General features: G+C 38.1%; 2 protein-coding genes across 2 annotated transcripts in view; both read right to left on the bottom strand.

Annotated features, from left to right (window-relative positions):
• The window catches only part of edrf1 (erythroid differentiation regulatory factor 1), a 447,039-nt gene that overhangs the window by 186,917 nt on the left and 235,055 nt on the right, over nucleotides 1-25,067 (bottom strand). The window lies entirely within an intron of this gene.
• LOC140312943 (receptor-type tyrosine-protein phosphatase epsilon-like) lies at nucleotides 94-23,845 on the bottom strand. Its single transcript, XM_072390837.1, has 21 exons — nucleotides 23,574-23,845; nucleotides 17,390-17,645; nucleotides 10,838-10,909; nucleotides 9,701-9,797; nucleotides 9,235-9,308; nucleotides 8,687-8,823; nucleotides 8,455-8,545; nucleotides 8,267-8,343; nucleotides 8,146-8,182; nucleotides 7,963-8,060; nucleotides 7,290-7,409; nucleotides 6,139-6,302; nucleotides 5,260-5,395; nucleotides 4,918-5,067; nucleotides 4,459-4,552; nucleotides 4,019-4,095; nucleotides 3,746-3,880; nucleotides 3,404-3,529; nucleotides 3,056-3,207; nucleotides 1,926-2,061; nucleotides 94-1,796 (listed from the first exon to the last, which is right to left on the bottom strand). Exons 3-21 carry the CDS (start codon nucleotides 10,902-10,904, stop codon nucleotides 1,722-1,724), a joined length of 2,043 nt encoding a protein of 680 aa, XP_072246938.1. The 5' UTR covers nucleotides 10,905-10,909; nucleotides 17,390-17,645; nucleotides 23,574-23,845; the 3' UTR covers nucleotides 94-1,721.

Below are 25,067 nucleotides of genomic sequence, written 5' to 3'. Positions count from 1 at the left end.
TAATTAAAACATCTTTGTTATATACTGAATGCATTCTTGCATAAATAGTAAAAAAAAGACCATATTTGGATGAACTCCGACATTTATCTCCATCAATAATTTATTGGATTTTGCTTTCAGCAAACAAATAGATGTTCACATCTGCACAGATACAAAAGGCAGAAACATCATTGAAACAAGATGCTTGTGCATTTGTAACATCAACTGGAAGGCCTTACTGATATAACCCTTGTTATTCCTTCAACATAAGAATATATCCAAGTTAATAATGCAGTTAGTGATGATAAATGACCACAGTGGAAATCTATGTAGATAAAATGAACAATATGAGCAATGCGTATAAACCAGTCTTACAAATGTAATGGAGGTAGAAACACAGTAGAAAGTTATTCACTCAAGCTTTAAATTTCTGTCCTTAATATATGAGATAACCAGAAACCTTGCAAAAATGTTTGTGTTTTTGCTGCAACATTGAGGTTTATAATGAATTAATTCTGTAGCTATATATCTTGTCTGTGCATGTTTCATCAGTTGGCCAAGCACTGGATTTTGAAATCAGTGCTTTTCATTGTCCCTGATGTTTTCCATCTCTATTTTCTATAATAGGGGACAGTTCAACAGCATCAATTATCAGCCTTTTTTCTTCATTTCAATAACTACATTCAGGGTGCAGTTTGTATCTATATTATATTCTTAAAAAAACACTTTGTACAAGCAGTTAATTGATGATCTACATAAGAAACAACTATTTGAAAAGAATTCACTTTTAAAAATGTATCTGCTATATCTAAATCAAACATACGTAAAAGTCTGGCTTGTTATTAAAATTGTGTCACGTTGTGACAAGTTTGTCTTGATTAGAACTCTGTCTAATCAATATGGCACTACTTTATGCAAACATGTAAGTGTAAAGTTGGCTTGTTGAAGTGTATAAAAATGATTTTTTTCAAGCAGAATGTGATGCTTGGCTGTCATGACACATCTGAATTTATGAAATAACACGCTATTTTTTGCCTTTTCCAATGTGGGCTAATTGCATTTTGCCAAGTCAGGCAATCCACTAAGTGATATTGCCACAGGCTAAAAAAGAAAGTTGGTGAGGTTGAATAAAATTGCAACAGGCAGCAGCTGTTAAGTTATTCCCAGACAGAATTGAGGTAATTTACAGCATTTAACAGAAATGAATGTGAATGGAATTTTATGTTTCTGTTTGGGCTAAATATAGGTCCTTATATGTACAAATTAAACAAAAAATTCTTTCATTAACAAGTCTTGAACAATTTATCCTATCTATCGAACACAATTAATTCTCTACAGCAGTCTGACAGTATTGCCTGGGCAACATCAAATACAACACTAATTTAAACTAAAAGGCATTGTGGTAAAAATAAAGCAGAAAATGAAAGTATCTCTGTGCAACAAATAAAAGAAACTTTGCAATACAAACGATGCATTGCTAATTTACACAAATAAGCAATTGAGTCACCACTTTATTTTTTTTAAATTTACATTTGGGTACTTTCTGATCAAACATTTGTGAAAAAGACAAGCTCTCCTGTGTAAGAGACGTGTTCAGTTATATTACAGTATGTTACAACATTTTCATAGCTCTGTTACTGAGTGCAAAATGTAAAAAGCCTTAGAAAACAACATTCAGCAAAATACTGCAAATGTTACTTTGACAGATGCTTACAGAAAATGACTTCACATGGATTTCTGTATCATTTAAAATTGGCGTAGTCTGAGAAAATGTCAATAAAATCCTGGACTACTCCGTAGCAGAAGTCGTATTGCTCCTGAAAGGAAAGACAAGCAGGAGAAGCGTCACCATGCATACAAGAGAGGAACTGTTTCAAACAACAAAACTGTGAATAAGATGTCAGATTCTGCACCACAGGTTTGAAATGATCTTGATTCCCACTCACCACGGTCTGAACCATGTGTGGCCTCTGCATACGTAAACTCTTGACCGTCTGAAAAACGTCCAGGAGCCCTTCAGCTTTCACTCTCTCTAGAATGTTGCTGAGAGCAATGAAGGTGCCTGTCCGCCCCGCACCAGCACTGAGGACATTAAGTACGGAATTATCAGCATCTACATTACAAATTTCAGACACTGGTTATTATAAATCTGAGGTCTCTTAAAGAAGTACAACTGCGAATGAGCTGGTAACAGTTAGGATTGCGTTTCTATTTCCATTTATTTAAATTGAATGGCAAAATTGCAATGCAACTCTTGTAATCTCTGCACATCTGTTTTCTATTTAACTTGAAAAGTTTGCAAGAGAAAAGGTGACCTTTGTGTAATGGTGCTAGTAATTATCCTCACTTAAAGAGAGGCTAATCCAAACGCTAACACTAATCAGTTTGGAAGCTCAGTGTTTGACTGAGTCAATGTTTACAATGATGGTGGGATGGGGAGAGAGAGAAACAGAGAGTGAGTGCGAGAGCGATGCGCGATTCGGAAGAGAAAAGTGTAGAGAGACGTTAGGGATTGCAGCGGGTTAGCCCCACTCCCCTGGGACTGAGAAAAAGCTTTAAAAAGCCCCTCTTAGACAAGTGGTGATGAAGGAATAGAAGAGAGTGATGACACCATTTCCTGTCGTTAGCTCATCTTATCAGATTAATCATAGTGGGAGTCAGAGGAGATTTCACTTTGAGAGGTTTTAATTGACTGTGAATCAGTGGATTGGATCAATCCCATCGGGGCATGCTTCTTTAGAATCACTTCACCTGAAGCTAGGTTCTGATCAAAGCTTTCACAGCTAAGTCTTTATAAGGGATCACATAAGTGGTTTAGGCATAGAACACCAGGTCTTCTGAGGAAATACGTACAATTTATTGTAACAGACATTTGTAAGAATGAAAAAAAATGTATCCATAAAATTGGAATTCCTCAAAGATTCAACTAATCGGTTAACAAAAGCTCAAAGAAAATGAAAGGGTCCGTTTTAAAAAAAATGTGAGTGGACTGACGTATAATATAGTTTAGTATAGACAAAATTTTCATCTGATGATGCTCATCATGCTGTAGAATTGTCAAACTGAAGTTCCTCACCTGCAGTGTACAATTATGGGACGGTTTCCAGACTGCTGCTGCTGCCTCTGCACAGCAGCGATAATGTCAATCATCCCCCTTCCCTCGGCTGGTATTCCAATCTCAGGCCATCCGTGGAAGTGGAAGTGGCGGACATGTTGTGACTGCTTTTCCTGGTGAGATGGGCAAATTGCACAGGTTTTTTCATTCACCTTAGAGCAGCAGATATAATAAAAATGTCTTAACTTTAAACTGCTTCATGTAGATAAAGACACCTCAAAGAAAAAAAAAAAGGGCGTGCAATGTGTCACTTTGAAATCTCCGCTACACTAAAATGATATAATTTAATTAAAACATGAAATTACGTACTGGTTTGTAGGTGAGAATCATGTCTCTGCGAGTGAAGGTTTCACACTGTGTATCTCCAGTGAGCTCCACTGTGTAATCTCCAAATGTTACACTGCCCTCTGATGGCCAATACTGGAAACACTTTTCCTAGTTGAAAAGGTCAGATGGAAATACACTTAGGCTACATTTGACTAATTCATACCATTTTTGTTTAGAATTTTTCAGACTGAAAAGCTATTCAAACAAAGGAATGCATGCACAAACTGTCCGGAAATGTTAAGAGACTAAAAGAAGAGAATAAAGAAGATCACTGAAATTACTTTGCTTCTTAGCCCCTACTCATGTATGAACACCATACTGTACCTGCTCCCTCTCTTTAAGTTCGGTGAGCATAACGATTGAATGACACCTCCACTCCCACACCATCCTCCAGAAGTCCTCCACCGTGTGAGACAAAGGGCCCTGGGTTGCGATAAAATAGTCCTTCTGCCTGTAGCCCTGGAGGGCATATCATCCAGTAAACAACACTTTAGAGTGCAGCAAACATAATATTTTGCATTGTTTGTAACGGAAACAATGAGCTTTATTTATACTTCTATGGAAAATCTATATAGAAGGTCATGAGGGTGTGCTTACATCAATAAAGGAGGCATTGATGTAGTCTGTGAACTCCTGTCCTCTTTTCACAGAGAGTATTACACGGTTGAAATCATCTGCAAAAAGAGAAAAGAAAAAGAAACTTTCCGCAAGTCATTCCTAATAAAATAAAAGTTTGAAAGAGCTGATAGGAAAAAAAGCAGGCAATTAAAATTTATGCATAGTTACTGAAGCCAAACACACCACAGTCTATATCGAATTTCAGTGTAAAAGTTGTAGACAGCCTGTCTCTTCCCACCCTATTCACAACTTAAAATAAAAATGAATTCCCTTTTTAAATGTCACTGATCGCACAGACATGAACTGATTAGACATAAAACAGTGTACAGCGTCTATAAAATCACCAGCAGCGTGATACTTTGATGTTACTTGGATGTGATGTATTATGAAACTGTTCGGAATATCAGAGTAGTTCTTACATGGAATGATCTGAAGCACACGGTTCTTCTTCATGTTGGCAGGCAGGTTCCCGGTTCTCATGTTCTCCTTCATTATACGGACGTTGGTCAGCTTCTGATTATAGAAAACAGGAGCGTGTTAATATGATCAAAATCTTTGTTTGTGACCTTAACAAGGAGAAACATAGAGGTTGGACAAATGCATTTCCTTTAGGAAGGGAAGAAGATTCCATTCAGTATGTTTGGAAACATGAAAAAACCATATTGGAAAAATGGTATATTTTCACAATAAGTAAAATCTAGGTGGCAGATGGTGGTGCCTTATAAAGTTGTAATTGATCCAGGGAATTGTTAGTTATGTAACTACAGCCAGGAGCAGCACCCAGGGCTAGCTTTCCATGATAATGGTGCAGGGCTCAGGGTGATGGGGACGATTCATTCTAGACTAAAATGTTTAAGAGGGAGCTTCTTCCTTCATACCCTGAACTCCTCCTCCAGGCCCAGCCTGTCGTGGGGAGCCCTGGTGTTGTGAAGCCTCTGCAGATGGCCCTCCAGAGAGCACACATCTAGCTCTGTGTCTCCATACAGATAATACTCCAACAGAGCCTGGTAGATGAAGGAGTACTGCATCTGAGGAGGAAGAAAGGGGATGACAAGGTGGGGAAAACTTAGAAGTAGTACTTTAGTTTGCCAAACTATTTCCTTCAATTTTTTTGCATCACAGACATGGTTTCCAAGTTCTCGCTTGTTTATGTTGTGAGGAGAGCAGCGAGTTGAGCTGTCAGTTCAAGGTACAACAGGTCGGAAGGGGTCAATTCTTACATCTGTCTGGATAAGTTGACAGCGCTGTTCTCGTATTCTGCTCACAAAGCCAAAGACATCCACTCTCTGCTCCATGTGCATCATGTCGATCATGCTGTCAATGACAATGAATGTCCCAGTCCTCCCGACTCCGGCACTGTGGAAACAAACAACAGGAACGCCTTCTCTGTAACAAACAGCCAAATGTAGCTAGGAAACACTGACCACTGAACACAATGACCAAAAGAACTCAGTACAACACAATCCCACACACATATATTTATACAGTAAGTGCTAAAGCTTTTACAGTAATGTAGATGGACTATAATGTGCGATCTTTATTTGTTATATAACAAAAATGAGACATGTTTAAATGACATACTTTTTTAATGCTCTTCTACAGTCATAATATTCTCTACTTCCAACAAAGGAGTCAATTGTGAACTGCTGTGAGCATATGTAAAAGTGCTTCACTTCTTAAGCCCAAACACGCCCCTAATAGATTTACAAGGGTCATTTCAGCAGACTACACGTTTGGGAGCAGAGAGCCTGGATTCCACAGTGGGGTGTTGAGCTTCATCTGTGGGCCCCACTCAAAAACAACAATCCCTCTCCCTGAGCACCTGTTGCAGCAGTTGGTACAGGCAACAGCAGATTTCTTTGGTGAGGCGCTGCTCTCATTAGTCAAACAAATATTCTATTAGAGAATTTAGATTCAGCCTAACTTAAGGCTTTATACGTTATACCAATATTTACATTTAGTTCTAAATGGTTTTTTTTGTAATGACCTTTCCAAAAGTATTTTCTCCTCCTCATTAATGATTTGAATAAATGTTGATGCCTCTTATACGACTGTACTTAGATGCCTTAGCCTAGCTTTCTTCATGCTATACATTTTACCTGCAGTGCACAACAATCGATCCAGCATAGGATGGATTGACAGCCTTGACCTTCTTGAGGAATTTCAGCATGCCGATGGGTGTGAATGGCACCCCGAAGTCTGGCCAGCTGGTGAAGTGGAGCTGGGTGACCAGCCGAGGGGGTCGGGGTCCATCGCTGCCTTGCTATTAGGTTTACAGCAGAGCATAAATAATACAGTGAAGAATAGTCACCTAATGAAAGGAACCTTGAATTATTGTCTTTTTTTATTTTAAGTCATTGTGCTTTTCGGGACAGAGTGTAATTATCAAACAGTGGGTTGCTGTTGCCTCGTACTCAAGAGAGCATAATTTCACTCTCTTGAACACTTGGTTGCTCCGTGTTCAGAGAGCTACATGTAAAAGCAGCCAGTCTGTCAGTTTGTACAGAAAAGCTACAGCGCAGTCACAGTTTTTGAGTCAGGGAGGATATCTGCGCTTGTCTGGCTTCAGATGGAGAAGGAACAAAGTGAATTTTGAAATCTGAGGGCTTCGCAGTACACTGAGCTGACATCCAACTTGGCAATCAAAAAGACAGGGAAAGAAACAACACTGTCTGAGCATGAATTTCCAAGGATCAAATAACAATAAACTCAGAACGTTACATGGTGCTTATCATAAGTTACATTACACCTGCCTGCTGATAAATTATGTTGTGTCTGTTATCTGCATCCTTTAATATTTTCTAATGGGTTTTCAGACCGGTTTTAATTCATTCATCTGATCAGATTTCATTTTACTAAAATCTACACAATTTCAATGGAAATGTATTTAGTCTTTTATTTGCTAAATCGTATCTATCTATTTTGAGGGTACATTTTTATTTCTGAAAACAATTACGAACAAAGAGGAACATAAAAAAAGGAGCTTCCATTTCATATCCTAATTGAAAGTTTGACTAAAAGATTTAAGATTTATTTAATGTTTTTTATTGTTGTTACCTTTTTTCCAGATAAATAATTACATTTCTACATGTCTTTTTGCTGTGAAGATGGCTAAGTAAGTAAGAAGGTATGGATGTGTGTTCATACCCTCATTTTAAACATTTACTGACTGCTCATAATGAGCTTAAAAACACACATATCATTTCTACATTTTATCATTTTAATATGCAAACACTTAGGTTTCACTTACGTATTGGACACAGAATTTTCTGATGGTGTAGTCCACCAGTACAGTGATATCCTCCAGTGCCACTCTTACATTTCCGTACATCCAGCAGCCTTTTTCTGGCCAGTACTGAAAACATTTCTCCTGTTGAGGAAATCGCAGCAATGAGGAGATTATCTTTCTTGCCTCTATATTGTACAAATTCTATTTATACCATTGAGGTTATACAGCTGCATCTATTCTCTGTGTGTGTGTATAGACAATTTCATATTTGACGTGTGTATCTCACAATCCAATTCAAAGGCAATCACAGTGACTTTCTCCGACTCCAACAGTCAATAAGGTCTTCACAGTGACATTTCAACCCATTAACTAGATTATCTAATTATCATGAAGCCTCTTAGGATCTTATCAACAATTATTTCATCATTGATCCACATTGCCTCTATTCTGCCCCATCAAACCTGCTGTTGAGCACTCAATTATCCCTTTGCGGCTGAATTTAATGCAATGCTAAGTAATCTGCTGGGTTACACTTTGCATGGATTCTCAGTTAGGAAGGGGGTCAAATAAATTATGCACATGACATTGGGTCACAAGAATCCAAAAGCGTTTTCACCCATTGTGCATTAGAGCCATAAAGAATCACTAGGTTTAGTCTGAAGCATCAGAAGAATGCAGTGCAAGTGGAAAATACCTCCTTCCTTTCTTTTAGATTTGTCAGCATTACTATGGTTGCAGTTTTCTGTTCCCAAATCATCCGCCAGAAGTCGGCCACAGTCTCAAGCTTGGGGCCTGAAACGGAATCAAGAAAAATATCTTAAAAACTGTGGAGCTAAATTTCTTTGCTTGTGTGAAATTGTGTTCTTTCTGTATTCACCTTGAGCTGCAATGAATTTGTTCTTTTCTTTAAATCCCTGTGACAAAAAAAATACATGTCTTGTGAATGCTCAAAAAAAAAAAACATCTTTGTTAAAAGCTCAACTGGGGTGAACACTCACATCTATGTAAGATGCATTTATATAGTCTGAGCACAGATGTCCATCAAGATGACATAGCACCACCCTTGAATGATCATCTGGAACAGAGAGGGAAAAAAGTAAAAAGTAAAAGTAGCAGTGTTTTATTTCAGGCTGTATAGCCTTTCCTAATGAACCTGTGGCAGAATACAATGAAGATCCTCACTCACATGGTAAAATGTTTGGGTATCGGTTTTTCTCTCTGTTGTGCTCTCTGCTCGCCTCCTCAAAGGACCCGTGGTGGTAGTAACATGGCAGTGACTATAAAGAGAAAATCCAATCCTCATGAGATGAAAATAAAGCCACAGGTACAAAGCCTACAAACAAAACATTTTATTGCTGTTTTCTATACTTGTTGTGCACTTGCTGGACAAACATCTTCATCACACCACATATACTTACATTGAACTCTTCTCTGAAGAGCTTGCCATCGTCAGCAGACCGTATCCTGTACTCCTCCTCCAGCGAGTCAAGAGGGATGGGGAAATACCTCTTGGATGGCGAGGGAGATCTGGGAAGGAGGACCACTGTCTGCTCTCCTGTGTTTAAAGGAATATATAGCGGTCAGACAGTTAACGTCTCCCAATAGAGAGCATTACAAGTTTGCACAGCACCTGCAAAAACAAGTCTGGTGACAATTTAGATTTCGTACCTCTGTGGGTACATGACATTAATGATTTCTTGACTCATAAACTTGGTGTTCCTGCGCAAAATTACCTCAGCTCAGAATTTGGCCTTTCCGTTAATTTATTTTTCACTGGAAGAAAAAGTTAATGCAGCTCCATATGTGCTATGAAATCTATGAGGCTTCCCTAAACCTTTCCAGCTGGCATTCAAATTATGATCCTTGTTCATGAAGAGTGTAAATTTACAAATCAAATAAAAAATGGCAAAAGGCTGGTTAACAATTTCATGCTCTGGTGATTGTTTTGAGTATAGCACAAGAGTACCTTGTTCCTCCAAGAAGCCATTTGGAATCTTTTTATCCACAGATGTAACCAGAGCTTTCCTGTGGTTTTTGAACCTACGATAATGACAAAAGTGAAAAGAGCGAAACCATTGATTAAAGGAAGTCAAAATGAGCTGATCCCTATCACAAAGACAGAGCTATTAAACTAAATTATACTAAATTAGTTAAATTACAAATGCCAAAACCAATATCAACCATCTCAGTGAGGTGAAGCTGTTCCGTCTCATCCTGCCCTGGTGTTTGCCGGCCTGTCAGCGAGGGAGTGTCTGTGGCCTGATCTGACCTAGCTGTTTTTCTTTGGTGTCTTACTTGGGGTGCAGCTGTTTACCCATAAGCCCCTGCTCACCGCCTGTTGAAAAGACCACCCCCACTCTGTTGCCTCGACACATTACTCCCATGCCCAAGCACATGCTAAAGACTAAGTGTGTATGTGTAGGCATACTCACCTCAGACAGTAGATTGTCAGCAGGACAACGATGATAAGAAGCAGGGATAAGACCAGTGTTGAGGGAAGCACATGAGCTCCCTGGTGAGTGGGGTTATCTACATAAAAAACATATTAGTTTTGACAGAAATAGAAACCACACAAGCAAATGCATTGTTAAACAAGTCTGGATGCTGTGTGAATAATAACAGTGGATTTACTTATAAATCATTTAAACCCCACATTTATTTGACATGCAAGCACTATGTTTTAAAAAAAGTAAACTACAGTAAACAATATATACCACTGTGTTGCATGATCCATGTCTGACAGAGACACTCGATACACTGTTGGCAACTGAGGAGACCATCCACTTCAGTTTCAAAATAAAGTGCACCAAAGATTTTCAGCAGTATCTTGCTGAAATTAATTTAGAAAAATCTCATCTTTATAACAGCATAATTTGCTTCAAACCTTTATATAAGTATCATTCAACTCTTTGATTTAACAAGCCGGATGGTTCCTCTCATCTGTAGCCTGGAGGATGCAGAGTCCATGAAGTCATTTCAGAATTTGATTGGTCAGACCAAAGGACTGTTTCTACTTGGCTTCAGTCATTCCTTGTATTCCTGTTTTTTTCTTTTTCTTGTAGATCTGTTCATACAGAATCAGACTGCCATGCTGCCAAAGGGCCTAAAGATTATAGTCATTTCATACTGCTTTTCAGTCTTGTTCCTTAATGATTAAATACACAAAACTGTTACATACATACATACATACATACATACATAGGAAGAAACATGTAGTTTATTTCCTTCTTTCTTTCTTCCAATTGTAAAAAAATCATTTTGTTGAACATGTAACAACCTTTTAGAGACCATTATGACATCAAATATAAATCCTCTCAATTTCAAAACATGTATTATCTAAACTTTTTTAAATACAGGGTTTGCATAATTTGTAAATTATTGCTTTATAATTTCACACATTATCTAAACTTTTTAAAGAAAGGGGTTGTATATCAAACAAATTAGTGAGGAAATACATTTACAATATATTTCCAGAACTTTAGGACATTTATTTCAGTTTAACTCGGCTCAGTTAAAAAAAAAAAATCAATTTTTTTATAACATAAACTCTCAGTATTTTCAGCAATTACCTGCCGTTTGGTTCTCATGAGATGAATAATTCACAGCCACAGAGATTCCCATCAGAAACAACACCATTGTCACTGTGGAAAAAAATAAAAAAATCACATTTACGCAAAGATTTTAAACCATGTAATTCTACATAAGTTCCACAAGACGGCACCAAACCATTAGGTAATCCATCTGTAACTGGGTACAGTATACAAAAGGCAGAGATGGAAGCTCCGCTTTGATGTTGTTTGAGAGTGATGTCTGCGAGACTCTCTGCAGAGCAGTTTAAGTCCTTATGGGAAATCTGCTTGCAGCCGTGTCCTGTCAGGCTGACATGAAAGAGCAGCATCAAATAACCTAAAATTCAGACATCAAACCAGAGAAGAGGCTTTAACCCACAGGTGACAGTAACCATATCCCCGGTGGACCCCGTGGAGTTTAGCTCAAGCAGTATTTGTTAGAAGCCATCTCATTTTGCTGTGTTGTCTTTGATGTGCAGCGCCGTGCAGCATGCCAAAGCAACCTGTATGGTTACACAAAGACAACATAGTGAGTACTTTAAAATATTTAAAAACTAATTCCAATGGCCTTTTTTAAAGGGAATTATGATGCCGATGAACAGGCTGAGAATGTTGTGCAAATAAAAAAGGATATCATATGTTGACTTTTTGAAGGGGGGCAGTTTCCTCTTTTGCTGTAGCCTCTTTAATTTTCTCTTTCCCTCCTTTTACTCTGAACCATAATTTATTCTAAACTGCTTTTTTCCCTCCTTCATCCTTGTACTGTATTGCCAGAAGCTATTTGTGATGTATTTGGGGCAAAGAGCCACAAGTTTGTTTTTTTTACAACTATGCCTAAATTAAATGGATTCTGACACATAATACTGGTGTTTTTTTGTGTCTCCAAAGTGAAGCAGACAATTTTCCAAAACTCACATCCATTTCCTTTTTTTGCCTCCCCATCCTCCAAATAAGAGGATAAGTAATCACAGAATAAATTGGCCAAACAGGTCAAATCCGCCTAAATGGCTTTGATGGAATAAATGTGAGTCACAAGAACTGTGTCCCAATTTATCTGCTTCTCCAAGTCCCCTTCTTGTTATAGAGGCCAAAAGAAAGGATGGAATAATTCATTGTGTCAATTTACTTCTTCTAGAAATGGGTCATCTAGGGGCCTAATTTGTGATGTTTGAGAGAATTTCTTCCTCACAACCCTAAGGGGTTTCACATAAAAATAGCTCCCAAAGCATTTGTAGAAAACTGAGCTACATGATAATGCTCTAACAATGTGCTCAAAACAAAATTTATGTAAAAACTTAGAAAGCATTATTGGACAACAAATTAGGGGCTCAGTGTTTCTCAAATTATGCAGTTTGTAGTAAAACATAGGGTAACACAGAGGATGCTGACACTCGTGCAGGCACACATCTACACACAAGGAGTAATCAGAGGAGGCCAGAAACACAAGCCAGCCTAAAGCCAGTCTCATTTTTCAACCAAAAACAGCATCGCATAATCATTACTGCTTGCAAATACACAATGAGCACACTGCTTATCTCACATCACATGTACACATTCTTGCACATACAGTATGTCACACAGCCACAGGCTATGTGTTGCATATGTGCCGCGTTCTGTTGGAGGAGCCAGTTCTCTCTCCAGTGTTAACAAGCTGACAGTGCCAGCACCTGTTTCCCAGTCACCCCCACTGAGCAAGTCATATCCACGCACACCCCCCATCCCACTGTACAGCTCAATGCTGCTGGGCATGCTGCACATATGGGTCACTGCACAGGCCAATGCATATCTGTCATCTTCTGGCAGCTAATGTATATACAGAAGTTAGCTAGGAAATGGGTAAAGGGAAGTTAACAGCAACAATATGTTTAATACTTTTTAAATGGTCAGTCAGATGTACCCTGAATGCCCATTTGTGCATTTAAAGAGACAGAGGAAGTGGTGAAAACTATAAAAAGAGTTTTAAGTGTCAATCCTGCAATGTGAAGCCTCTGATCAACAGAGGAAATTCTTGACTCAGATAATGTGTTTACCGGATGAGGAAGTAACATTAGATATATTTTTTGCACTGAGGGAAGAAGACTGTACTATAACCACAACAGATAAATGTTAAAAAAATAAAAACATAAAAAACTGTAAACTGTAATCATCTAGATTTTTGTCGCAAAATAAATTTTGGAACCTGAACTCAACTCAGCTTTATTTATATAGTGCCTTTGAAACACAATTGTTACCCAGAGTGCTTTACAACAGCAAAAGCAAGACCTAATATGTACCCCTAACCATGTAGATAAATTTAAATCCTAACCATGTACTTTTAACTACTAACCCTAATGCTTGAACAGTGCAAACGCAATAGAAAGCTTCAGCATGGGAAGGGAAGTAGAAAAGCAAAATGACAGTTTAAAATATTGTCTGGGTTGTGATCTCTTTCATGAATTAGGTCAGAGCATCACTAACATTTGTGGATTAGCATATTCTGTCACAACACCCTCCAATCTCCATAATAATGTTCAGGGCCAAGTAAACCAACAAGTCCTCAAAATAATGTGATCATAAAGGTTTTTTGTTTACACCATTAAAGACGTTTAGAGGGATGATTTATGTATTCATGACACAAGTTCAAAACAACAAATGAAAACAGGTTTTTCACTTCAAACACTGTCATTTCCTGGTTGGGTTTAAATGATGACATTGATTGGTTAGGTTTAGAGAAAGATTGTGGTTAAAATGCATAACGTTGAATCACCACACAGGCAATTGCTATTACAACCACTAGAGGTTGCATAGTGCAAAAACAGTCATTTTAATCCGTTTTTGGCATGCAAGCACCCCATAGGGGACATATTTGTGTGGGGGACAGTCTCAAGTAAACACAAGCAAGCTGTGGAACGTCGACTTTCTGTATAATATAGATATTGGAAAATGTTTGAGCCATTATTGTGAAACTGCAACCTTTCGTACACTGGAACAAAGTCGTTATCACGTCGCACTCATTTTTAAAAGCTATCTTTACATCATCAGCTCAGCCTCAGTGGACTTTAAACTGTCAGAGCTTCTTGGTGGCAGCAACTTATAGTGGACCTGAGAAGGGCATGGCTTGTGTTCAGGGTTTATTTCAGAGATCATTTATATTAACTAGCAGACGATGCCTTCTGACACTCAGATGAAAGAGTATTTGCCGGAGAGACCCATTTTCAAGTAACTAATCTTTCTGATCCAAGAAGGTAGTGCATCATTCTTTCCTAGCCTGCTTTATTTTCTCTAAAATGAATACTTACAACTCTGTGATTTCCTCAACTATCACCATCTTGACAAAGACACCAGTTTAGATGCTGTAGATAAACCATCCATGTATGATTTAATGCCAAGATTCAGGATGCATAGCTTTCTCACTGAACCTGGAGGGTTATAGATTATTTTACACTTATGCGGTTTGCTCTGAGAACACAGATGAGACCTTGTGTGAGAGTTTCAAATGTTTGCAGCCTCAGAAACATATCCTGCTGTAGCCAACTCATTATCTATACTGCAACTCTGTCAAATCAAAAGACTCATTGCATCCTAAAAGGTCTGTTAGGCTAACCTCAACATCGCCATCATCTCTTTTCTCTCACGAAGCTGGAAACAATCTGACATGAAGCATGGGAACATCAACCACATAAATGTGTTTTTTTTTTTCCTTGTGCAGACCTGCAGTCAGCCTGTTCACTCGTCTTCATCATTAATTCAAGCTACACAGGAAAAAGTAATGTATCAACCACTTCCATACATAAACATAAACATGTGGCCAACCCAGGTGAGAGTAGTTTCCTATGCAGTTCTTTAAACGACTGTCTCTTTAAATTTAAATTAATAGATGTGACCTGACAGCATCCTCTTCAATAACGTATTACTCATACCAGACCACGCAATCATAGCCCTGTGAGTGTTAAAGCTAATGCTGGCTGAAGTTAGAATAATCTAAAGCATCCATCATACCTCGACCTTGGCTAAACACCTCATAGAAAATCAATTACGTGCACATTTTACTGAGAACTATAAATGGTGATGTGCAAGTGATAGAATAGTTTTTCATTAATTCTTTGAAAGCTTAGAAGTAAAAAAATAGTGTTTTGAATAATAACAATTGTGCAGAAGCTTTAAATCAATTTCAGAGCTCTTAGATCTAAAAATATTTCAGTTATTAAATCTTACTGGCAACTAGAGTAACTGCAACATGATTTGTACCATATTTAATTTCTGCTGACCTGCTCCAAAGTGCAATTTATATCACGAGGACTCAATACAGACTTTTAGTCAACTCCTCCACAGATACGATTACAATGCTGTTTTCACAATGTGAAGCCACTACAAAGAATTATGACACTGGGCATTGCATTTTAACCTCAAAACTGAGGCAAAATCTGCAGTTTTACATAGTTTATAGCTTAACTGTCATATGATATAATCTCACAGGGGAAAGGATGTTAAAACTATTGTAGTGGTTGGTAATTTGTTGCATCATTTTGGGAAAACTTGTTTTTTTTAATAAATGTAACAAATGTGACAAATACATTCACCTTGTTAAACAGTTCAGCGTCTTATTGAAGCAGTGAATTTGAAAACAAAGTAAAAGTGGACCTGTCATACAGGATCTTTATGTTTCTTCATTCTCAGGGGTCTCCCAATACATTTTACATTCAAGCTTTTTCCACATACAAGGTGATGGTTTAATACAGTACAACACAATGAAATGTAGTTTTATACATGTTGATAATTTCAACTAGAAATGTCAATATGCATCTCCCTCAGCAGTCCCTCATATCTTTTCCTCGAAGGGCTTTCGAACATGGAAAAAGCAGCATCTAAATGTTACCTCCCTAGAGTCATGCAGCGAGGTGCCAACGGGAACCAACTGGCATTTATTATGTCTTCTATTGTTAGCATTATTATGTAAAAGAGAATATATATAAAACAGAAAAAAAAACTGCCAATAATGGATGATTTAATACTAGTCCTAGTTAAAGCACTAACATCAACCTGATAACATCAGCCACCAGTTTAACACTAAAACAAAATAAGTAAGGAAATGTCATTAATTTAGCCAAAATGGTAATAAAGAAGTGACTTAATTAGATGTAAGGCAAAACGGTGCAGGTTAAACACTTTTTTCCCCACAATTTGAGTTGATCGGCTACTTAAATTCCATAATATGTGTTCTTTCAGAAAGTGGAGAGAAAATGTCTAAAATACACACATAAGACATTTGTATAACAAACATGCAAATCAGAAAGTATTTAAGGGGCTAATGCTTCATTTTCATGTTATGTTTGACATGTTCAAATAGTTAACCAATAGTTAATTAAGGATGTCACCCAAAATATAAATATGTCATGGGGGGCACCAGATAGAAAAGTCTGTGGATTTACTAACTGGATGACATGAAAAAAAGGGAAAAAAATCAATGAATAGATTTATATTCAAATCCAGTAGAGATTTTCAGTATTTATTATATTTATCAATAAGGATATCAGCAATAACTTATGAACATTTAACCAAAATATACACTAATTCACACCACAGACTTCCATTATATGAAGACTAATTAATCATCATTGTATAATTTATGGTTTTTAAACAAATAGCATCTTCACTGACCAGCCTCTACTGCAAATTAAACCACCGCATATCTGAAAACTGCACATGTTTAAAAAAATATATACGCAAGGTCCATCAGTAACACTTCTGTAAGCAACGGAACCAGCGCTGAAGAACTTTCTAAATATCAGTGAAAAGCATTTGTTCTTCCGGACAGTAATGGGAAAAGTAAAGAATATTCTCAAACAGTTACGGTTTCCTCACAGCTCGCTACGGCTTCAAAGACTCACACTTTGTGAATATATGGCATGTCTTGTACACAAAAAGATAAAAGATTATTTTGCTTCCAGGGAACAGAGGAACAAAGGCATTGTGGGAAAGAAAAAGAAAAGAAATACCAGACAACACAGCCACCACTTGCACTGTCAAGTGCCAAGGAAAAGAATGGGAAGAGAGCACAAATACATGTCAGTGAATTGTGGCAGCAGAGTGGTGTGGGGAAAGATGAGACAAGAGATGACAACAGAAGGGATAGGAGAGGAGCTGCAGGAGATCAATGTCTAGATTCTCAGTTCAGAGATAACAACCCTAATGGAAGACATCCTTGGTACACAATAGTACTGAAAAGAATGATGCTTCACTGTCTGTCTGCACAGCTGTCTCCTCAAATGCATCTTTTTTGTATTATAGAGGAGGCTAAGCATCAAGCCTGCCTTTCAAAAAAACATCTATAAAAGTATTAGGGAAACATCATATTGCAACATCTTTTACACAAAAGATACCTAACAAAGGGAATGATGTTTCCTTATCTCCCCCTTTATCTCCCCCTTTTAACCATGTTTAGATTACTCTGAAATCCAATTAGTTGCATCAAGAAAGGAAACACTGTCATTATTAGATTAGATTATTTCCAGTTAATAGACTGAATTTCAGTTGATTCCCTGAAAGAGAATGAGCTTGTTATAAAAGACTTACACTTTCAAGCAAAGCCACCGTGATCTGCTATCAGTTGACCCGTCAGTCCATACCAACAGTGAGACTCCAGTTCCTCTCTTGTTTGTATTTATCCGGGTTTCCTACCCTCTGTCCTTCGCCTGTTTACATCCTCTGGGACATCGAGATTAGGTATGAACTGTTTGAAGAGGTGACACGGGTGGAAAGTGCTGCCTCAGGTTCATTGAGGTTTGTCACGGCCTCAGATTGGCATAAAGGCACAGAAGATCATAGAAGCCTAGAAAATCAAGAGCAAGCAGTTTGTCAGAAATGTGTCAATCAAACACAAATGCTATGATATCTATGATATTGTTAAGCAACAGCACAGGCAGTTTATTTTCAACTCACTATTTGAGGGTGATTTTAAAGCAAAAGAAAAATCTTAAAATGCATAAATGCATGACAAAGTGGAATCAGTAGGGGCATGCATGCTTGCTATGAGTCACTCTGACTGCACTGCATTTAATCAGCTGGGTGAGTGGGAGTGGATGTGTTTCGTGCATGTCCAATATCTGTTTTCAGTTTAGTGCTCTCCTCAGCACCGACCTCTGTTGCAATTTATAAAATCAAATGTTGCAGAAAAAAAGCACTAATAAGCTATTTGTCTCAATTCTAAGCACTAAACATGACAGCAGTGTTCACAAACAGTTTTGTCTAATCAAAGTTTTCACCACACGCTATCCTGAATCTGTCCTTTAATGCGCTTACACGACACAAAAACACCTCCGCGTGACGAGTAAACGGAAACTAATTAGTCTCTATTTGGGCAGTGACATTGGGATTCTATTGTCTTGCCAGAGTTTGAGGAAAAAAAAACATTGTCGCTTTTACCGATTTTCCGCCGACAGATATGAGACACAAATTCATGCTGTAGAAAGTAGAGGAGGTGAAGTAGTCACCAAATCCAGCTGGATGATCCCAACAGTCTGAACTGAGGAAAAATGATTGAACAAGGTATGGAAAGCACCTCTTTTGCCCAGTTCTGAGTTGAGCTCAACTTTTCCAAATGTTTCAAAGCTGCTGGCATAGTAATACAGTATTTCCATTAAAAGCATGAGAACTATAAAACTGCTCGGGTCACTCTTTGTGAATAAGCTCTTAAGGTTTAACACTGAACCTCTAAACTTTTGGCACATTTCAAGACACATGTTCCAGCTTTTCTCTGTTGTTTAAAACAAAGGCTTTGTTGATAAGATCCTACTTATACACAAATCAATGAGATAGTCATTTATAGATATTCCTAAAATTTCACTTGCTGGTAAGTCTGCAGTTTCAGGCAGTTTGGACATTTATTTATAAGCGTTAAGCTTCTTTTTTTTTCTTTTTAGAAATAAACAACAAACAGATAATAAATATAGAATTAGCAGAACTTCAGAAGAGAAAATGAAGATGTTATTGCTTTGATAAAAATTAATTTGGACTTTTGTGTCTCATTTTATCACAATTTATCATCTGAACATTTTAACAAACAACAACATGTCACTGGCTGCTGAGGAAAAACATATTGGTCAAGCACCAAAAATATGCATAGCGTACTAAACTGGAAAGATAGTCTATGTCTGTAGTTACAATTTTAGGGTGATAGGTTTGTCACTATTTTCAGCTCATGAACTCGCTAACCTACCCAAATTAATTGGTGTATTTTCAACTTTGGGATGGATTTAACTACCTCTACTCACATTTCAAAAAACAATTTTTGGTAACATTTTATGTTGTGGGTTTTTAGCTTTCGCTGACATCATTGTGAGTCAGTCTGACACTTAACACAGAACAGCTTTTTAAAGTTTCAAAGGCCTTCTCATGTTTAGATTGGATCAAATTTCAGTGTGATGTGACTAAAGTAAAACACTGACAGAGCAACTTCCAAAATTGGAATTATCACACGAAAAAACTTTATTTTACAGGAGGGGAAAAACGCTGGGTCAAAGGTTAAACACAAACATAAAATGGGACTATCCTGCTTACTGTCGAACACATCATTTTTCAATTATGGGGGTCAAATATGGGACATTATCCCATTTGTGGTCAGAGTATCTGAAATTGTTCTTTTGGATAATATAGTCATCGCCAAAGACTAAACTTTTATCCCTTTTTTTACAGGTTTTGGCCCCTATATAGGATAATCCATTCACAGGGATTAAACTAAAAATGTGTCAGGTTGTCCTTTTTTTCTCAACATTGTCATTTAGAAAAACGATATGTTTGAAAGCATTTGAAACTAACAACTGCAGAGGCATTATGGAAGAAAGTCTGCACTGCCAGATGGGTGTTTCATTTCAAGTTATAATTGCAGTGGCTTTAACTTGCACTAAAAACACACATGTTATCCAGTATACAAGCCTCCAAATAAATGAAGCGAAAGCAAAGTTATCTAGCCTTTCAAATCCTGGTATGAGGTAATGGGAGAAAATTGACTCGATGCACTTTTTATGATGTAATTAATGAGCTCCTGCCTGGTTAACACCCATTTCTTCAAACTGTAGATCCAAATGAAAATGACTCAAGAATGCAGTCTTAGAAAACATACCAGACTTTAAAAAAACTTAACCTTTTGGATTTAGAGGTACTAAAGAAAATATTCTCACATTAGATCATTTAGTCCACCCAGTTCCAAGTAAGCTGATGATGACATCGGTGCTTGTGGCTCTAATTTGTCTGATTCTTATTATGCACACTACTTACTACAGTTAAAAAACTTTTTTACTGATTTGTATTTGTAACTTCCTGCTTATTCTATTGTGTCTTATTTTGTTTTTTATTGGCTCGTACGGCACTTGGACTTGGTACTTTCAGTTCTGCATAAAACCTTACTCTTCTTTGAACTCAGGTCCAATGAAATCTGAGGCCTGCTCATAGCATTCAATTATTACAGGCACAACGATTTCCTTTCTGTGCCACTCTGCCCACTGACTAACGGGGGGGAAACGTGGAGTTCATTAAAGTTTTATGCGAGTGCAGTCATCACCAAGCACTCTGTGGTTCAATCATTAATTCATACAAAAACAGGCAAAACTGAATACTGTAGCTCAGCACCTATAATGTAAATACTCAGTCTGTTCCTTTTTTTTCTAATCATTCTAATAATGATTTGCTTGACCAAAATATTAGTAATTCCTGCACAAATCCGATGAGTTCAATTCATGTTGCCAGTCTAACACAAAAATCCAATACTAAGGCCATGTAGCTTCCTGATGTATCCATGGGAGAACATGCATTTAGTAACCTGGACTGATGGTGCTTAATGTAAAGAGCAAATGTAGATTTTATTTCACCAGTGCTACTGAAAGATTATGTTTCACATTTGAATACAGGTTTAGATTATGGCCCCCCACTAAGTGAGGCCCCCCTGCTGAGAAACTGCTGACTGCTTTTTACAGCATGAAAGAAAGACATTTCAGACCGAGCGGATGAAACAATTGACTCTTACAAAAATATAAGACTTCATACAACTTTCCGCCCACACAAATTCTTAACCCTAACTGAATGGTCCACTGAGGCCTCAAATGCCTGTTCTCTAAAATGAGCAGCTGCTGCCATGGGAAATAGCTGAAAAATATTATTTTTATATATGGCAGGTTGAGCTGAGTAATCTCTGGCCTCCAGTTTGAGGACTCTGGAAATGACACTTCTGGAACATAAAATACATGAAACCAGGGACACGAGATGATGATCATTGCAATTACAGCTTCACCACTCATTCTGCAGCTCAGCTAACAAGTAAGCTTTTTTTTTTTTTAATGGGATCTACGATCACTGGCATAGAGTGTGAAAACTATGAAACCAGCCACTTAAGTTCACATTAACATTTTTCTTGAGGAACATGTTGTTAGATGCAATATTTTAAACAGTTACTTAACATCATTCTGACCCAAAAAAAGTACTGTTCAAGCTAAAATAGCCCTGCCAAATTTTGCTTTCTACAATCTCCGAGTCTTTCGCAATGAGCGCTGCCTAAAACAGCCCATAGTATTTAAGTTCAGTAGCTCCCACTAAAATGAATACTTGCTTTATTTTCTTGATAGACAATAACAGAAGCACTTCCTCGTCATACAAAGTCAATCTACATCAATGTAAATCTACATACAAAACTTTGATGTAGTATAACAAGCAGCCAAGCTTGGAATTGACCCTGTGTATGAATATGAGATATGATAAACTGGAAATAGCTTGGAATCCAATAAAAGCACACTCAGAAAGCGTGTATCTAAATATGGTCTTGATAAAATCCAGAAAGTATATGTACATGTGTGGCTTCCTGTACCGTATGTTCCCAAAAAATGAATTGCTGATATCATCAGCTAACACATCTGCCATAATCAAAATTGCAAAACTGCAAAGTGCTGACCATTTAAGTGTTTCATGAGGTTATGAGGCTGCTCTCATCTATTTATCCCAACACACAACCCACACTGCTAAAGTAAGTGCCCACATGCAGCCCATACACATAATCCTCATCATCCTCTTATATCATACAGATGTTGACAGACAGCAGACAGACAAAGAAGTCAGACCGCTCAGATTAGAGAATTACCCACATACACAGTGCAAGGGGTCAGTTCAGAATAAGTTACACTAATTTAAACGGCCTTATGTAAACTTATGTCATTTTAGGCAATGCTGTGACGGGATCGTTGTCAGGTCAGAGTAGCTACTGTAGCAACAAGATAAAAAAAAAACTGACTCCACTAGAGGATAGCTTATGCAGCTATAGTCAATGGTACAAAAATAGTAAACACAACATGCACAACTAAATCTACCGCACAAGGGTATACATGCAACTGCAGTTCCAACACTGTCTATTGAATGCCAATATCACATCCACTGGAGTGAGCCCCAATGCATGTCAGTCAGCCCATCAATAACAATGTCCAATATCCTGATTCCCTACAATAAATGCTAATACTTTACGGTGTTTGCAACTTGAGCAATACTCAATGAACTGTGTTACATCAACAATGGCACTGTTCTTGAGTGGGACAGCTGGAATGTAAACACATGACTTAAAATGATGGTATAAACGTTCACAGAAGACAATGCCCATGAACTGCCTGAAAGATCTGATTTATTTTATTACTTATGTGCATCGCTATGTAATACGTTTGGATTATTGCTGCATGCATTTACAATTCTCACCTCAGAATATTGAAAAGTCATCATCAAGAAATTAATCTTTGTATTAACAAGTGCCCAACTATGGCTTGTGAATTCCCAGGGTGTCAAAGATGTGGGCTAACTGGCCCAGTATTCTGAGGTAATTCCAAAATTAGCATCAGCTTTTACTAGGTCATTTCATCAAGGATGCAACTGAAAGTTAAGTTATTGTAAATGAGGTTATGGTGAATGAGGATCGTTTACAATTCAAGTTCAATCATGTGGTATTTTGACCATTTAGAGTACTGTAACAGTTATGACAGTTAAATGTGTGTTACTGTGGAAACAGACTAATTTGCCTTTACTACTTATGCCACCATACAATTTACAAGAATTATGGAAAAAACGTTTGTAAGGTTTTCACAAACTATCTTACCATATAAAAACACATGAACTAAAGCAGTACTACACTCTCTTGTATCATCAGTAAATAGCCCATAGTGAGTAAGCTACAGCATCCACTACAAACGAGCCCAAAGGCCTACTACCATATACTATGCACTCGCCCCCTTTGCGTTTTCTGTCAACAACAGTTCTGATTTTTTTCACTGTTCAAGTGCAATTGGAATTTGAACATGACACACTCACACACACACACAATCAGATTGTTATATCTGAGTACATCCTATTAAATGTCAAATGTAAATCACACATGGCATCCTGATAGTCGCAGGGCGCGTAGATTTGCTCCACTAACCCATATTTACCATAGTCCACGTTTACCATGTTCAGGAATGACAGCTTAAAGGGGAAAATATGTCCTGCCTCCATGACCTGTATCTCCCTCTGTGGCGAATTGGCGTTGCAAATGCATTTCTGCTTTTAAAATAACGCAGTGATGGTTTAATTAAAAGAGATGCGAAAAGCCTGATGCATCAAAGCTTCACTGGACGCCGGGGAGCGGTTTAAAAAAAAAATCTACACTGGTGAATACATGAGGGGAAATAGCACATAAATACACACGGAAAAGTAGCCCTGGCTGATTTCAGCGCTTTATTTTTTTCCTACATCTTACCGTAGCACTGCGAAGACCTAGTCTCTCGCGTCGCAGCGGCTGATGATGTCGGCTTGTATCGTCCGTGCACGGACCCGACGCCTGTCTCTTCTCTTATCTCCTTTCGAGAATAACACATGAAGCTGTCGAATCGTCTGACCGGAGCTGAGGAATGCGTCTACAGTCCCCCGACGATCATATATCCAGCAGATCTCTCAGAGGATGCGCTTCCCCCTCCTGCCCGCCTGCCTGCCTGCTTGCCAGAGCTGGGCCGTGTTACGGCAGAGTGGAGACTGGAGAGACCCTCCCCCGGGCGCACAGCCGTATCAGGTGGACACTCAGCATCCTTCGCATTCCTGCATCACTGAACGATAAAGGCCTGGCATACAAGGGTTCAGCCTGTTCTTAGTTTTCCTCCCTGTGGTAGTTTTTACAGTTGGTATTTTAGCATGATGTTTGTTCAATACAAAGAAAGGCTTCAAGCTGTAACATTCCTGTAGTGTTGCTCAGGGGACTGATTGACCTTAAAAGATGTGTTATTTGATGCAGTACATGTTCACGTTTAGTGGCTTATTTTTGTGTATTTCACAATCAATGTGACCAATTTCCTGGTACTCAATGGAAAAAGTCAAATGGTCCAGTTTACTATTTGTAGAGCTTAAACTGAGCCCCCTACTGGTAGTGATGAACCTGTATGTTATTTCCAAAAACTGACGACAAAAAAAAAAAAACATTAGCAGCCCTGTGTGTGTGTTTTCCATGGGATTAACACACTTGCTGAATTTTCATACCCCAGTGTGCTTCTGTGTGTCCTCATTCTGCGGCTGCTCGGATGATGTTTGCAATAATATTTTGAGCACATTAACCAACTGCAGCACTTTTGCCTGTGATTCACAGTTTGAAATATGAGCTCCCAGGGAAAACTCCTTGGCAATTTTGCTAAAGGGCATCTGTGGAAAAGCTTCTCTCTTTGCGGTGTGTGTGGCCGTTAGGGCCACAGGGCCAATCTTAAGTCTGTAGAGGGTGATGAATAGTGTCTACTTGTTAGTGTAAGTGACAGACAAATGTGTTCTTTGTAGAGTATACAGCATAATCCCATGTGGCTTCATGACATGAAAACACAATAATTTGTTATGAAAATAATTGTAGCATGAATACACTGATTTTTTTTAAACTTTAGGAAGCAACAAAATGAATGAAATTGTCAGTGGAAATGGGGGAAAAGCCTACCCTGTTGCCTAACAAATACTGCCAAAAATATAAAGTGAGGCAAATTCATAAAGGATTATGTTGTTTGTTAATCTTTGCTGCTGCGATTCATGTGTGAATAAGTCTAAACTGAAAATTGGTGCTTCAGAAGTTGCGATCTGAGCAGCTGAGAACTGTTAAGTTCTAGTATGCATACCACTTCTACTCAGGAACCACAGAACTGGCCAGTCATAGGCAAACCAAACCATTTCAACAGCAGCACCAGAACCACACTGCTGTCAGGTGGGTTGATTCACAGGTTGAGTA

The sequence above is a fragment of the Leuresthes tenuis genome, unplaced genomic scaffold, assembly GCF_036924035.1.
Source record: "Leuresthes tenuis unplaced genomic scaffold, fLeuTen1.0.hap1 SCAF_8, whole genome shotgun sequence".
NCBI classification, from domain to species: Eukaryota; Metazoa; Chordata; class Actinopteri; order Atheriniformes; family Atherinopsidae; genus Leuresthes; species Leuresthes tenuis.
This window is presented reverse-complemented; position numbering and strand designations above follow the sequence as displayed.